The sequence below is a fragment of the Pristiophorus japonicus genome, chromosome 6 (genome assembly GCF_044704955.1).
Source record: "Pristiophorus japonicus isolate sPriJap1 chromosome 6, sPriJap1.hap1, whole genome shotgun sequence".
Classification (NCBI taxonomy): domain Eukaryota; kingdom Metazoa; phylum Chordata; class Chondrichthyes; family Pristiophoridae; genus Pristiophorus; species Pristiophorus japonicus.
This window is the reverse complement of record NC_091982.1, coordinates 80218815-80236056: the sequence shown is the minus strand read 5'-3', so window position 1 is coordinate 80236056 and position 17242 is coordinate 80218815. Positions and strand designations below refer to the sequence as shown.

The 17242-nt window shown below is 45.9% G+C and overlaps 1 protein-coding gene across 3 annotated transcripts in view; it reads right to left on the bottom strand.

Annotated features, from left to right (window-relative positions):
• LOC139265709 (calnexin) overlaps window positions 1-16537 on the bottom strand; it is a 41152-nt gene extending 24615 nt beyond the window's left edge. For 2 of the 3 annotated variants that reach the window (XM_070882974.1, XM_070882977.1), the window contains exons 1-4: window positions 16404-16537; window positions 11274-11407; window positions 10526-10599; window positions 1226-1278 (exon numbers count right to left, since the gene is read on the bottom strand). In XM_070882974.1, coding sequence (XP_070739075.1) covers window positions 1226-1278; window positions 10526-10599; window positions 11274-11402 — 256 coding nt within the window. In that variant the 5' untranslated portion in view covers window positions 11403-11407; window positions 16404-16537. Of the gene's footprint in view, window positions 1-1225; window positions 1279-10525; window positions 10600-11273; window positions 11408-12970; window positions 13088-16403 lie in introns of all 3 variants that reach the window. The other variant, XM_070882976.1, reaches the window with a different exon arrangement.
• Window positions 16538-17242: the final 705 nt, after the last annotated feature.

The following is a 17242-nucleotide window of genomic DNA, read 5'->3' as shown; positions in this document are numbered from 1 at the left end:
TGACTAGTGGGGTACCGCAAGGTTCTGTGCTGGGGCCCCAGCTGTTTACATTGTACATTAATGATTTAGACGAGGGGATTAAATGTAGTATCTCCAAATTTGTGGATGACACTAAGTTGGGTGGCAGTGTGAGCTGCGAGGAGGATGCTATGAGGCTGCAGAGTGACTTGGATAGGTTAGGTGAGTGGGCAAATGCATGGCAGATGAAGTATAATGTGGATAAATGTGAGGTTATCCACTTTGGTGGTAAAAACAGAGAGGCAGACTATTATCTGAATGGTGACAGATTAGGAAAAGGGAAGGTGCAACGAGACCTGGGTGTCATGGTACATCAGTCATTGAAGGTTGGCATGCAGGTACAGCAGGCGGTTAAGAAAGCAAATGGCATGTTGGCCTTCATAGCGAGGGGATTTGAGTACAGGGGCAGGGAGGTGTTGCTACAGTTGTACAGGGCCTTGGTGAGGCCACACCTGGAATATTGTGTACAATTTTGGTCTCCTAACTTGAGGAAGGACATTCTTGCTATTGAGGGAGTGCAGCGAAGATTCACCAGATTGATTCCCGGGATGGTGGGACTGACCTATCAAGAAAGACTGGATTAACTGGGCTTGTATTCACTGGAGTTCAGAAGAATGAGAGGGGACCTCATAGAAACGTTTAAAATTCTGACGGGTTTAGACAGGTTAGATGGAGGAAGAATGTTCCCAATGTTGGGGAAGTCCAGAACCAGGGGTCACAGTCTTAGGATAAGGGGTAAGCCATTTAGGACCGAGATGAGGAGAGACTTCTTCACCCAGAGAGTGGTGAGCCTGTGGAATTCTCTGCCACAGAAAGTGGTTGGGGCCGGTTCACTAAATATGTTCAAAAGGGAGTTGGATGAAGTCCTTACTACTTGGGGGATCAAGGGGTATGGCGAGAAAGCAGGAAGGGGGTACTGAAGTTTCATGTTCAGCCATGAACTCATTGAATGGTGGTGCAAGCTAGAAGGGCTGAATGGCCTACTCCTGCACCTATTTTCTATGTTTCTATGTTTCTATAACATCAGCTGATATGAGAACTTGATTCAAGAGCAGGGAATGAATCAACAAACAAAGATGTTATAAAGTGTTCTTGTGTAAAAGGTAGCCAGGCTTCCACATGATCTAAAGAATCAGAGATAAAGCATAAAGTAAATTAATTCTCAGTAATGACTCCACTTGTATTTCAGAGAAAAGATATTTCTTACCTTCATATTTGATGTCGTCAGTGTCATCCTTTTTTGCTTCAGACTCTACCCACCTGAAGAAAGGAATGTAAAATCTTTCAGCTGTTGTGTGACGAACACAGCATATGTTCCCCAGAATACTGACACATCTCCTAGCTGTACCTGTGTTGCTCTTTAAAAGTATGCCTCTGTGAAGTGTGCATCACTGGTCTGTGGTCAGCTTACCTCCCATTAATCCCTCCCCCTTTTTATCAGACACACCTACTCCCCACTTCAAGGTGCAGATTAGAAACTTGCCATTTAGAGAATCGCATTGTACAAATCTCTGTCCCACCATTCTATGTGCAGTGTTTATAAACTACCCTACCATGACACTTCAACCTTGCAATGAGCCATCCTCAGATATGCCCACCTTTCACATTATTTACCAGCTAATAGGGCAAGGCAGCCCACAGCCTCTTCATAAAAGGCTAACAAGATGCTTAGAGCCGCTTTGATTGAGAGAGAAATATCTCCCCAAACCTCCGATTTTCCCGCAGGTCCCTGATCGCCGCCTCCACCCTGCCGGCCTTCGTTGTTCCCAATCGTTCTCCAGGCGGCACCATGATGTTCCCTCCTTCCATAAGAACATAAACATAAGAACATAAGAAATAGGAGCAGGAGTAAGACATTTGGCTCCTCGAGCTTGCTCCGTCATTCGATAATATCATGGCTGATCTGATCATGGACTCAGCTCCACTTCCCTGCCTGCTCCCCTTGACTACCTCATCATTCAAAAATCTGTCTCTCTACACTTTAAATATATTCAATGACCCAGCCTCCACAGTTCTCTGGGGTAAAGAATACCACAGATTCACGACCCTCTGAGAGAAGAAATTCCTCATCATCTCCGTTTCAAATGGGCAACCCCTTATTCTGAAACTACGTCCCCTAATTCTAGATTCCCCATGAGGGGAAACAGCCTCTCTGCATCTTACCTGTCAAGCTCCCTCATAATCTTATACATTTCAATAAGATCACCTCTCATTCTTCTAAACTTCAATGAGTATAGGCCCAATCTACTCAACCTTTCTTCATAAGACAACCCCTTCATCTCAGGAATCAACCTAGTGAACCATCTCTGAACAGCCTCCAATACAAGTATATCCCTCCTTAAATAAGGAGACCAAAACTGAACGCAGTACTCCAGGTGTGGTTTCACCAACGCCCTGTACAGTTGTAGCAAGACTTCCCTACTTTTATACTCCATCCCCCTTGCAATAGAGGCCAACATTGCATTTGCCTTCCTAATTACTTGCTGTACCTGCATGCTAACTTTTTGTGTTTCATGTACAAGAACCCCCAGATCTCTCTGTACTGCAGCATTTTGTGATCTCCATTTAAATAATAATTTGCTTTTTTATTTTACCTACCAAAGTGGATAACCTCATATTTTCCCATATTATGGGCTCAAATTTGGCCCACCCCTTTTTTCAGCGCGCTCACCAGAGATGCGGCAACTTTGTGGGCCGAAAATCTCTCCCGATTCTGGCCACTGTGTTGCCTCTCCTGAGGCTTGGCGCGGCGTGGCCAGTCGATTGGGGGGGGCGGAGCTAGGGCCCTGCGTGAAAAACAGTGCCGCCAGCTGGCTGCATGCGCATTAAGAGCGTTCGCGCATGCGCAGTAGCTCCTGCCGACGATGATGATGATGCAGCATGGGACCCAATGCATCCCGCCCCTATCCCGGGCCGAGTGGTCTGCCGCACAGGCCAGCCCGCTGCCTTCCCGGGCTAAGGCTACAACAAACAGGTTTGTGCGGTGGAGAGTTTTGATTGGGGAGGGGGGGGAAGAGTTTTGATCCGGGGGGTCCTTAACCCTGTTGATGAAAATACCTTCCTATATAAGAACATAATAATTACAAGCAGGAGGTATTTCTATTTTTTGTTTGGAGATTTGAAAAAATTATGTAAATATGTTTTGTCTCTTTACTTTTATTTTTATAGTTTAAGCTTCCATGAATGCTTCTGTTGTATAGTAAATTAACTTTGCGAAGTTTGTCATTAAGGGCCCAAGTTTCCACAAGTGAAAAAACGGGCGCCCCTCCGAGCTGGGCGCCCGTTTTTCGCGCCTAAAACGGCACCTAAAAAAAAAAATCGCGATTCTGGAGCGTTCTGCAGCTCCTTGTCTGTTTGGCGCGGCGCCCAGGGGGGCAGAGCCTACACTTGCGCCGATTTTGTAAGTGGGAGGGGGCGGGTACTATTTAAATTAGTTTTTTTCCTGCCGGCAACGCTGCGCGTGCGCGTTGGAGCGTTCGCGCATGCTCCGTGTGAAAAAAACATTGGCACTCGGCCATTTTTGTAGTTCTTTGTAGCTGTTTAATTTTTGAACATTTTTTTAATAAAAGCACATTAGCACTTGCAGCCTTCTCACTGTCTCCTCCCCCCCCCCCCCCGCGGGAAAGAACGGGCGCCTCCTCTCCCCCCGCTGCGGGAAGAACGGGCGCCTCCCCCCCCCCCCCCGCGGGAAGAACGGGCGCCTCCCCCCCCCTCTCCCCGTGGGAAGAACGGGCGCCCCCCCCCCGCGGGAAAGAACGGGCGCCTCCTCTCCCCCCGCTGCGGGAAGAACGGGCGCCTCCCCCCCCCCCCCCCCCCCCCGCGGGAAGAACGGGCGCCTCCCCCCCCCTCTCCCCGTGGGAAGAACGGGCGCCCCCCCCCCCTCTCCCCGCGGGAAGAACGGGCGCCTCCTCCTCCCCCCCCCCCCCCCCCTGCCCCGCGGGAAAAACAGGCGCCTCAGGCTGACTGCAGCATTCTCTGTGCCTGAAGCACTTTCACACAGGTAGGAAGAAGGTTTATTGAATCTTTTCTTTGCTTATAAATGTTTATTCAGGTTGGATTTATTTGTATTATATTTGTAGAAGTATAAATAAGGATTTATTGTAGAATTTAATGAGTTCCCTTCCCCCCCCCCCTCCCCCCCCACCCACCTCGTTCTGGACGCCTAATTTGTAACCTGCGCCTGATTTTTTAATGTGTAGAACAGGTTTTTTCAGTTCTACAAAAATCTTCACTTGCTCCATTCTAACTTAGTTTGGAGTACGTTTTCACTGTGGAAACTTTGAAATCAGGTGTCAGTGGCCGGACATGCCCCCTTTTGAAGAAAAAATTCTGTTCCAAAGTAGAATTGTTCTACCTGACTAGAACTGCAGAAAAAAAAATGTGGAGAATTGCGATTTCTAAGATAGTCCGTTCTCCACCAGTTGTTCCTAAAAAATCAGGCGCAAATCATGTGAAAATTTGGAACCATAATGTCCTGTATAGCTGTTTGATCCTAGTCACATTCTTAAGTCAAGTCATTAGTACTAACCTGCGCTGATTTCTTAACTCTCCGCAAGGGTTTTCTGTGCGGCCACAAGTGGCCACATACGCTGGCCTAAGTTAGTTTGGAGTAACCATTAGCTGTCCAAAGTGGCCTAAATGGCCACGGGCGTAGGTGGCTGGTAACGCCCCCTTTTGAAAAAAACTAAACTGAACTTAAAAAAAAAATACTATCTAACTCACTTGCACTGATGCAAATTGAATGTACAAAATGGGGATTTTTAAGATACTCCGGAACAATCAAGTTGCTCCAAAAAAAACGGAGCAACTCCTCGGCAATTTTGAGCCCTATACTCCCAACTGCCAAATTTTTGCCCACTCATTTAGCCTTTCTATATCCTTTTGCAGATTTTTTGCGTCCCCCTCACAACATGCTTTCCCACCCATCTTTGTATCATCAGCAAATTTGGCTACATTACAACTCGGTCCCTTCATCCAAATCATTAATATAGATTGTAAATAGTTGAGGCCTACGATCCTTGTGGCACCCCATTAGTTACAATTTGCCAACCTGAAAATGACCCATTTATCCCGACTCTGTTTTCTGTTAATTAGCCAATCCTCTATCCACGCTAATATATTACCCCTAACCCCGTGAGCTCTTATCTTGTGCGGTAACCTTTTATGTGGCACCTTACCGAATGCCTTCTGGAAATCCAAATACACTACATCTTCTGGTTCCCCTTTATCCACTCTGCTCGTTACATCCTCAAAGAACTCTAGCAAATTAGTCAAAAATGATTTCCCTTTCATAAAACCATGCTGACTCTGCTTGACTGTATTATGATTTTCTAAATGTCCTGCTACTACTTCCTTAATAATGGACTCCAGCATTTTCCCAATGACAGATGTTTGGTTAACTGGTCTATAGTTTCCTGCTTTCTGTCTCCCTCCCTTCTTAAATAGGACGTTACATTTGCAGTTTTCCAATCTGCTGCGATCTCTCCAGAATCCAGGAAATTTTGGTAGATTATAGCCAATGCATCCACTATCTCTGCAGCCACTTCTTTTAAGGTACTAGGCTCCGGCCATCATGTCCAGGGAACTTGTCCACCTTTAGTCCCATTAGTTTGCCTAGTACTTTTTCTCTAATGATAGTGATTGTTTTAAGTTCCCACTTCCCCATAGTCCCTTGATTATCTAGTATTGGAATGCTTTTAGTGTCTTCTCCTGTGAAGACCAATACAAAATATTTGTTCAAAGCATCTGCCATTTCCCTATTTCCCATTATTAGTTCCCCAGTCTCATTCTCTAAGGGATCAACGTTTACTTTGCCTACTCTCTTTTCATCATAGGCAGTCCCTCGAGTCGGGCATGACTTGCTTCCACGCCAAAAAGTTCACAGATGTTTCAATGAAGGACCTAATATTCCAGGTCCCGAAATAAATCTTGAAGGGTGGAAGATGCCTTTGCGTGGATTTTTTTAATGTGTGTTGGCCGTTGCACAACCACCACACGGGCTTGACAGAGCTAGGTCTTGGTCCAATGGCAAGGGTTATCCAAGACGACTGGAGACCAGCTCTGCTGCACGGACCTAGTGCGCAAACATATCACACTATGGGCTGGCTCGTGCTGGCCCTGAGCCCTCGCCTCTTCTGGGCCCTGAACTCACGCCTCTCCTTGGCCCCGATCACGTCCCTCTACAATCTCTCGCCGCTCCTTCGCCCCCGACCTCGTCACTCCTGCAGTACCTGCCCGTGCTCCAATCAGTGACCTGAATCTTGGTGACGTCCAATCCATTCACCCTCTTCGCTGCCGTTGCTCTCCTGCTCCAGTACGTGCTGTTCCCTGGAGTGGTACGCCGCCACGCTGCTCCTTCCGCTCCCCCACCTGCTCCGATGGTGCTCACAGGCCAGCGGCCACGCAGACTGCTTACCATGCACAAACTGACTGCTGTGTTTCCCTAAATTACAACAGTGAGTACACTTCAAAAGTATTTCATTGAGTGTAAACACTTCTGAGGACATCCTCAGGTTGTGAAAGTTGTCATATAAATGCAATTTCTTTCTTTGGATACAAGATTATCAACTGGGGGTAGCCACCTCAGAATCATTTTTACTCGTCTGATTTTAGTGACCAGAAGGGTTGATTGAGAACTTTAGGCCTTTCCAGCCCATTCCTGCATCCTGACCATTTTACCTCTGCTCTCGCGAGAGGTGAATGATCTTGACTCTCTTTTATATACCTGTAGAAGCTCCTACTGTCTGTTTTTATATTTCTCGCTAGTTTACTCTCATTATCTTCTCGCTCTTAATTATTTTTTTAGTCGTCCTTTGCTGGTTTCTAAAAATGTCCCAATCCTCTGGCCTACCACTAATTTTCGCAACATTGTATACATTTGTTTTCAATTTGATACCATCCTTTACTTCCTTAGTTAGCCACAAATGGTTCATCCTTCTCTTAGACTCTTTCTTTTTCACTGGAATATATCTTTGCTGAGAGTTATTAAATATCTCCTTAAATGTCTGCCACTGCTTATCTACCGTCTTACCCTTTAATCTATTTTAACAGTCCACTTTTAGCCAACTCTGTCTTCACACCTTTGTAATTGCCTTTATTAAGTTCAGGATACTAGTTTGAGACCCAAGTTTCTCACCCTCAAACTGAATTTGAAATTCTAACATGCTATGATCACTCTTCCCTAGAGGATCCTTTACTGTGAGATCATTAATTAATCCTATCTCATTACACATTATCAGATCTAAAATAGTCTGCTCCCTGGTTGGTTCCACAACGTATTGTTCTAAGAAACCATCCCGCATATACTCTATGAACTCTTCCTCAAGGCTACCTTGCCAATTTGATTTGTCCAATCTATATGAAGATTAAAATCGCCCATGATTATTGCAGTACCTTTCTTACAAGCCTCCATTATTTCTTGATTTATGCTCTGTCCTACACTGTAGCTGCTGTTAGGAGGCCTATAGCCTACTCCCACCAGTGACTTCCCTCCCGATCATCTTCAGGCCGCCCCTCAATGTTCTCTCCACCTCCCATCAATCATCTTCAGGGCCTCCCTGATGTTATCTCCCTACCCCACCGCCAATCGTTCTTCCCTTCCGTCCGATCATTTTCCAGACCCCTCAACGTTCTCTCCCTCCCCCCACCAATCATTCTCCTCCTCCCCCTCCAATCGTTCTCCCCCTCTCTCCGATCGTTCTCCAGACCCCTCAATATTTTCTCCCTCCCACACTCGATCCCTTGATGATGGTCCCCAATGATCTCTCTCTCCCACTCCGATCCATTTATGCCAACCCCGTTTTGTCCCACCCCCATCCCCTGATGCCAGCCCTGTGGACTCCCTCCTCCGTTAAATTTGGCAAGGCCTGCGGGGAACCCGTTCTTCCTGGTTTCCCGACTACTTCCGAGCCCTGCCGCTCTCAACCCGCCTCTTGATTAAAATTCCGGCCAATGAACAGGCAGATGAGCAAAGAATGTTGCTCCTTATAAAATTGTGGTCATTCGAGCTTGAGGGAATCTATAATTTATGGCATCAAAGTGGGAGTCAGTAAAGCATGGTTATTGTTATTAATCTTTAAAGATTTAAGGGACGAAATTCAATTACATTCGTTTGGTGACAGTAGACAAGGCAAGGCGGGACTTTCTGCGGCCGGCGCGGAAATCCATTCTGGCCGCGAAATTCTGGTTACCGCCCCTCACAGGAAGTGGAGCGCAATGTCACACGCTCCACTTCCTTTTCGGGGCACCACGCATGCCGATGACATCATCAGCGGAGCCGCAGCGGCTGGAGCATTACTGGTGGGGCGCGGCGCTAACTTTTTCGCGCCTCTGCTAACTCTGCAATTTCGCAGGAGCCGGTAGTGCCCCCTGCCCACCCCGGGCAAAAATAGCTTTGCGTTCCCCCCGGAGGCGCTTATGGGAAGCACAGAACAGGGGAATTTCAGCCCCTTAGTTAGGAAAATAGTTAACATTCTATGTTTCTACCATTGACATTACGGCGAAGAATTTCCGTTTTAGGCGCAATCAGCAATCTGGGCGTGAATCGTGCTCAAAATTGTACAAGTTTTCAGAAGTGCTTTTTTCCCTCAATTTTCCACTCAAACACATTTTCATATCGGCGAATGTAATATCTGCCATGAACCAGCGCAATTGGGCAGCGTCTTAGAATGTAATTTAAAAAAAAACATTTGTATTAAAAAATATACCTTGATATATTTAAGTGCGGTAATCTGGTGCAGCTTTGTTGATACAGCTGAAAATGGGTTTATCATAAATAAAATAAGGGGACGAAATTGCATCGCGCCAGTGTTGCAGGGCGGTAACCTCCAAACCCGGGCATTTTTGCACCCAGTCCGTAAGTTCCGCCCTCTCGGTGAATTGGGTCATAGTGTCCCCGAAATGACGCAGGGTGCTGTCTCAGGCGCTCCGCCTCATTTCGGTAGCGCTCCCGGGGCAGTGCCACACTGAACGCGTGAGTGCTCCGTGTAACGCTAACGTGCCACAACCCCCCCCCCCTTCATTTAAAAGGGGAGGACTGCTGCGGACTCTGCAGCCCCTTTGGTGGGCACGGCACCCAAGAGAAAGTGCCGGGCTGCATGATGGCGGCCCAGCCGAACCAACGGCCGCCATTGTTGGGCCAACAAAAAAGTCAGCCGACATAAAAACTTGCCAGCCGCAGCGCAAATGCCCTCCCCTCTAAGGGGCACCCCGATGGCCCCCGTACAGTAGTTTTGCACCTTGCAAAGCAGTCGTGAACATCGCACCACGCTAGCCTCGCGTCCCGCGATAAACATTCGGCGTGCCCAGGGCGCTAATTGGGGAGCGCAGCGCAAACCCATTATCGCTCCCACAATGATTGGGGCAATTTCGGGGAGGTGCTTACGCTGCCGGCCCCTCGGCGAAAAGGGGTATGCACCCTGTTAGCGTCTCCTGGAGGCGCTAACAGGCCTTTCTCAAAGGGGGCAATTTCGCCCCCTAAACATATTTAATCAGTGTGTCTAGTCCACCAGCTCCAAGTAACCCGATTTGAAATAACTGAAAATAACTTAAAAAAACTCTACAAAACCATGTGCTAGTTATATTAGTGTAACTAGTAGTCAGTTTCTTAGTAAGCTTAAAAAAAATGTAAAAGCTTTTTAAAATGTGCCTATTAGTGTCTTTGCATCCAAACATTTTTTTAAGAGCCTCTTTGAATTGGAGATGTTTATTGCAACCTTGGATAAGTCTAACTCAAAGAAATAATTGACCCTTTATTCTTAACATTACTAATTACCAGCAAATGAGAGGGAAAATCTTCTTATGCTTGGGCATAAAGGATTACCTGGGTAGAGCACATAGGGGAATGTGGGGAAGATTGCTTGCCCATAATGGAGCCCGTACAATATTCAGTCAATTTAACGTAATGGGCAGTATATCGTGAAGGCTCCATTTATGGGTGCACAATTCTCCCTGCCCATTTTTTCTCCATGTGCTTTTTGCAGGTGATCTTTTACACCCAAGAGCAGTAAGAGAAAACATTCACACTGGTACAGGCTGAGTGTAGATATTGCAAGTATCTATCATGGTCCACAAAAGACCAGTTTCCAACCAATCTTATCTATACTGACATAAGCAGAACATCTTATTTTGGCCCTAATCACCAATCCGCCCCTCTTGCATGAACTCCACAGTACTAATGTTGTGAGAGAAGGGATTCAGAAACCCAATTGCACTATCTTACTACCCAACTGGAAAATTAAGTAACTGGCTTTTACACTGAACCGTGCTTAGCATGAGACAGTGCAGTTCTTAACTGCATCTAACCCATTCATCTGAATGATCAAATGTTTGGTACTTTAATAGTTACAGAATACAGTGTTGGTACATTTCTCTCAATTCAATTGATTCCACCAAAAGATTCCATTAGTCAGAGAGATCCTACACGGGTAAACTAATCACACAGAGTTAAACAGACTCACATAAACAATTCCCATGCAGGCAGTGAGATCAAATATGGAGGCAAACTTACCCTTTGAGACCATCTGTGTCGAAGGAGGCCACCAGGTAGACATCACCAGCAGGCTTTGGTGGCTTATAAACAATCTGAAAAAAAGTACAATAAAAAGAGAGTGCATCTGTTGGAGGAGTGGTGGGCATGGCACTGAAGTGCAGCTATGTGCTTTAGAAACGTTCTTGTCTATGGGTGATTCAATGGCTTGGGCTAGGATCACTGTTATATTGTAGAGCCACCACTTGGCATTACCTTACAGTGAACTCAGAGACTCAGCCTATGTCCAAGGACTTTCCTTAAGGTGGAAGAGAAGACCAAAGATACAAGCCTCTTAAACAATCTTATGCATCACCTGGCAGCTAATAGTGCAGTACCAAACACATGGATTCAATACAACAGTAAAAGCAAATTTTAATGGCTTTCCTGATGGTAATCCACTACCTGGTTTACAATAGTGTCATAGGTTCATAGGGTGGTCACAGGTTCAATTCCTGATCTATACTGAGTTAGCTGACAGGGTTTTATGACTGGTGCAAAGTCAGGCAGAGTTCATGCTCCTGATTTTGAATTCTATCAGTGATCGATAGTAATCACCATTTCAACTGGCATGAAGGATTCACTGCCAGCTGCTGTGGTGTCACTGTACGAATATTCAAATATTCACAGGAGATGCTCTACAAAATTCAAGAGTTATTGCCCGATGAGGGGGTTATCCATGGAACACTTGAGCTACTAATATATCTAACTGTACAAGACAAGCTCTCACCCCGTTTGGACGAGTAGGCTCTGCATCTTCTTGAAACTCCTCATTTTTCTCTGAATCGTCATCAACATCTTGAGCATACACCAGAGCTAGTCCATTGGTCCCAAGATACAAAAACAACAGCAACCGCATGGTATCTTGTGAAAGTGAAGCAATCAATTTGTCAGTAGATGGTGGCACAGTCATTATCCCCTCACATATTCCTCCTTTAGCCTATCACATAACAGTTCCCCTGACAAACCTACCCCCGCCTCACACATGCCCTCTTCCATTCTCACGTAACCCCTCGACCAGCCTCACACAACCTTTGCTGTCTGAAGCAAAGTAAAAACTTTAGCATTACAGGATCATTTTCTGGAGACTCCTCTCCTGGCATAAAGTGTCACTCAACAGGAGTGAGGTCAGAAAATTGGGAGCACAGCAAATTAGGCTTACTGACCTCTGTGCATAATTATCTGATCTGTGCTCTTATGGAAAAAAACTTTGGGAACAGAAGGGGTAATTTCAATGGGATAAAAATCAAGAAGGTTCTCCAATGCGTGAGCAATCTGCTCTGCCAGGTTACCATGCAATGGAGTTGAAAATTACCCCCAGAGTCTCTGAAAAAGTACCACTTTAAACTGTAAGTTTAAATATAGGAGCTTTATTTGGGCATTTGATACTGGGAAAACTCTCCTTCCACTGTATTTTTTTTGTTGTTTTCTGTTGCTGGAGAATGAGAAAAACCAAAAGAAACACTAAGAATTACCAGCCCAGTTCATGAAGCTGAGCAAGTGAGAGTTCACGCTCTGCACACAAGACTCCCACGCAACATGCATGTTCTTTAGCATGTGTTTTCTGTTTTTATGCTGAATGAACTATAAAATACAGCCCGGAATTTGCAGTTAGCAGCGAAATGAAGTTGTTTGCTGCTGGCCCCGATGTATGCTTCGCACAAGGATCTCTCGGTTTCCCGACCTTCATTTCAAATCAACGAACTGCAGTGGGGATCCCCTTGTGTGAACTGCTGTGACGTCAACAGGCTGTCTAAGTAGCCAATCAAAAGGCAGAATTCTTACAGATAACAAACAAGGAAGTGAGTAAGCTCTTAAAATTCTAACATTTTAAAATAGGTCGAGAGAGCAAAACAAAGATTGGGACTCTCACAATGGGAAAAGGCAAACCCCAAATAAAGATGGCCAAACTTATCAAAAAAAATTTTAAAAAACACTGTCAAAACCCCAGTTACACCTGATCTCTTTGGATCTAACTTTTAGTGGGGAATTTTAAAGCGTACTTACTGCAGAAGAACCAAAGTTTTTGTCAGTTTCAGTGATTTGACTGATTGCCGGCTCTGTGGGGGGAGGAGGGGGGCAGTGCAGCCTGTTTCAGATCAACTCAGGATTTCTATCCCAAAGTTGTGGTCCGCTTTAAAGGCAGATTGATGGCGAACGCTGTAAGTTCACCATCATCCTGACCGCAAATTCCAGACTGAGTACATTTCAAGCAGGGTTCAGTGGGACCTGCACTGTCTCACTGTCACTTTGGGGCTGAAATTCATCACTCACTACCCGCTGCCGTCGACTGCCGCCCACTGCCGCTGACATTGCTCTTCTTGATCCGCTCAGTGCCACTTTCGAGGTGGCCTGGAGTGGGTGAGAGGGGAGAGCTGCCGGGAACCGCCTGCTGACGTCAGCGGAAGGCCGAGTGGCGCAACTGACCTCCCGCCCGCCGAGCTCCCAGATTCCGGTAGGCGGGAGTTGGCAGGACTCGGCGGCAGAACGGGGGTGGACCGCTGCATGGAGGCTGGTCTGTTCCCGACGGTAAGCAGGAAGAACCTGAAAAAAAGGTAAGTGAACATTTTAAACTTTTTTTTCAACAGCGACTTACCTGCATGGGGTCCCCTGGAGGTCTTCGGATAGTTTTACAAATTTTTTATTGGTGATTTTCTTTTCCAGCTCTTTGACCCTCCGTGGGCCCGATTCCATCCTTGGCGGCACTTGGGCGGCAAGTGCCTCTGCTGCTGAGAATGAGACCTCCCGCCCGCTGCCGCCCAGATTGGTGGCATACGTCATCCATTTGCAACCTGCCGACCTTTGAGGGACCTCGGCCATTATATCCTGCCCAAAGTACCGTCTGGTAGCTCAGCGGCTATCGGCGGCACTTGGCCAGGCGGAGGCCTTGATGACAATCAGCCCCAATTCGTTTCAAATTGCCCAGATAACTGTGTCTAAATAACGACTGGTTGTGATTCATACAGCCATTAGAAATCTGTAACAATCGTTGTGATGCAAATTTAGACAAATTGAAAACAAAGAATGATTTATCAAAATCACCTGCAAAAACAAGGTACGTAGTTTGCTGTGGCGGGGTAGCTAACGGCATTTGCCATTTGTTAGACTTATCCTTGCACATTTAGGTATTTAAAGTTTCCAGGTGGCAAGTTGCTGAAAGTGCAAGCTGATAACGTTGCAGCGAGGGAAACTAGGCATCTGGGACCTTGATGAACAGTGCAAGCTACTCTATGTCTCCTTAACCAATCAGATTGAAGGGTTGTGAAATTAACAGCACAAGGACTGAAAAGGAAGTATAAATTAGAGTGGGTGAATTCAATGTCAAATCAGGTACAGGTACAGAAATAAATGTTGGGACTAAAGGGGACTAGCACTTGCGAAACCCTGCATGCTGTGGAGATTTAAATCCACAGAGTGCGTCTTTTGTCAATGACCAATTCCCCGCCCGGTGGCCAGCCTGATTGACAAGCTTGGTTTCTGCGGGGAGCACTCCCAGGCCACAGGATCAGGTAGGTCCAATCCTTGACCCGGTGGGAAGGTTCCGATCCCTGACCCCGGGAAGGTGAGGGGGACGGGGGAGGAGTGAGTTCCGACCCCGGGAGGAGGGGGTCTGATGGTGGGGGTGCTTGGGGGGCCGGGAGGAAGCACTCCTGGCCCACACGGAGTGCTTCCCGAGGCTGGCCTCGCCTCGCTGTAGATGCCGGGTTTCATGAGGCCCGAGAAATCCAGCCAGCCACTGTTAAACCTATAAATCAGCCTCATTAACAATATAAAATGTCGACCCCTTGTCTCATCTCAAGAAAACCCAGAATTCAGCGGGTTGGAGTAGGCTTCCTGACACTGTTTGATATTTTGCCCATTTAACTCCCCATCTGTACTCAATCCCATCTGCTCACATGTGTTAAAATTCACCCCAAAGAGAGGGCAATAAGGATTGGATTAAGAGAGCGAGTAAAAAGAGACAGAAAGGTAAAGTAATTTTTTTTTTTAATTTGACATTTTTTAAATCAACAACAATTAAAAGACTCCACACTTGTAATAGTTAATTTCCAGTGTATGGGAGGTTGTTTGGCAGTAATTAACACTTAGCACATTGTTAAAAGGGTACTTAGACTGAAATGCACAAGGTTTAACTTTCTGTGGTCAGTTTAGTTCACATCTACCACGCAAATACAGCAACTTCACGCTGTTCAATGGTGAGTCAGATAGCGAGATGTGAAGCTAAAGGCAGAGCGACGCAACTCAGACAGCAACTTTTGGACATCCGTGTTTATACTCAAATTCTGGCCCTATGTCTTATTATTGAGTTGCCTCCATTAGATTTTCAGAGAATCATAGCAATTTTACAGCACGGAAGGAGGCCATTTGAGCCCATCGAGTCCGCGCCGGCCAACAAGAGGCGATCTAGCCTAATCCCACTTTCCAGCTCTAGTTCCGAAGCCCTGCAAGTTATAGCACTTAAAGTGTACATCCAATTTTTTTTAAAATGTGGTGAGGGTTTCTGCTTCTCCCACCCTTTCAGACAGTGAGTTCCAGACCCCCACAACCCGCTGGATGAGGAAAATTCCCCTCTAAACCTTCTACGAATTACTTTAAATTTATGCCTCCTGGTTGTTGATCCTTCTGCTAAGGGAAATAGATCCTTTCCATCCACTATAGCTAGGCCCCTCATAATTTTATACACCTCAATGAGGTCGCCTCTCAGCCTCCTCTGTTCCAAGGAAAACAAATCCAGCCTATCCAATCTGTCCTCATAACTAAGATTCTCCATTCCTGGCAACATCCTCGTAAATCTCCTCTGTATCTTCTCTAGTGCAATCACATCTTTCCTGTAATGTGGTGACCAGAACTGCACGCAGTACTCTAGCTGTGGCCTAACTAGTGTTTTATACAGTTCAAGCATAACCCTCCTGTTCTTGTATAGTATGCCTCGGCTAATAAAGGCAAGCATTCCGGATGCGTTCTTAACCACCCTATCTACCTGTGCTGCTACCTTAAGGGATCTGTGGACATGCACTCCCAGGTCCCTTTGTTCCTCTACACTTCTCAGTGTCCCACCATTTAATGTGTATTCCCTTGCCTTGTTAGTCCTCCCCAAATGCATTACCTCACACTTCTCCAAATTGAATTCCATTTGTCACTGTGCTGCCCACCTGACCAGTTGATTGATATCTTCCTGCAGTCTACAGCTTTCTTCTTCAGTATCAACCACATTTTGCTTCAATCATAATTTCTTCCCATCCAATATTAACTTTTATTCCCACTCCCTTGATGGCCTTGGTACTAATTCTCCCCTTTCTGATAAATAAATAATATACCCTATTTAAATTGGCCTGAATACATGAAAGGTGGATGCGGCTGCCTTTGTCTCCTCCATGGGCTTGTCCGCTCCCGGGTGACTCTGGAGAAAGAGCACGCGCCGTCTGCCGGTATACTTGAGGCCGTCCGTGACCGGTGGGCACTGTAGCACTGGAGTGTGTAGTCGACATGGCTAAGAATATTATTTAAGTTTATGTTTCCTTTGTTTTTATGGTTAAGTTCTTTTATTAGTTGTGCCCCTCTCAAAAGGTATATCCTTATTGGTTATTTTAGGAAAGACACCATAATTTTAAAATAAATACACAAAGGGGTTGCCGAGGTAACTGAGCACTTGTTACTGTGAAGCCAGTCAGTGAAGGAGCAGGAGTCTCTCTTGGTGAGAGAGACCTCACTGTTTCTGTTTCTAACATGGTTGTAGTAAAGAGAGTTGATGACACAATGTTATAATTGTTATGTTATCCCATTTAACCGTGACGTTATTCCCCCTCTGTTTCCAAATAAGGAGCACCAGTAAGCAAAAGGAACAATAATCTACACCTACTTTTAGTCTTAATTCTTGCCAAAATGTGTTCCGGGTATCCGCTGTTTCCAGCTGTCCTTCGTAATCCTGAGGCACTCCTCACAAACACTGCTGCACAAAACAGGCCCGAGCTGCTTCTAACTTCTCAACCTTTGCCCCCGGCAACCAGAGTGAACTGTCACCAGGTGGAGCCATGGCAACCAGCCAAGAATGGAGTGTGCATCCGGCCTGCTCACCTCATTCATTTGAAGTGAGTCTCATTTAGCTTAAACATGTCACACATTTTAAAGTACAGTATCTCACTGAAAAATACAATTTAGTTCCAGTAATTTAAAATTTAAATGCATTTGCCATCTATATCACTTTTTTACCATATAAATTTCACTCCTCACCTTCTACAGAAATTGCATTCTCTATACACATCTGGAGAGATCGGCACCTGGTCACTTTCTGTACTAGGAAAACTATGTAAGTGCTGATGTTTTTGTGATATTATAACATCTGAGGAATCCCACATGCGGATACCCTGCTCCTGGGTGGTATAAAAGCTTTGACTCACTTGCAGATGTTAATTTGTTTATCCCAGGCTGGCACTCGGTCTTGCACAACACACAACATTTTAAATATTTGTCCTTGTCTTCAAGCCTTTCCATGGCCTCATCCTATCCTATCTCTCCAATCTCCTCCAGCTTTCTATCCCTACACCCCCTCAGTCCTCCGACTCTGCCTTTTGCGCTTACGCCTCTCTTTGCTTCACCATTAGTGGCAGGGCCTTCAGCTACCTTGGCCCTATTCTTTGAAACACCCTGCCTACACCCTCCAACTCTTCCTTCTCTCTGCTAACCTTTAAAAATCTTCAT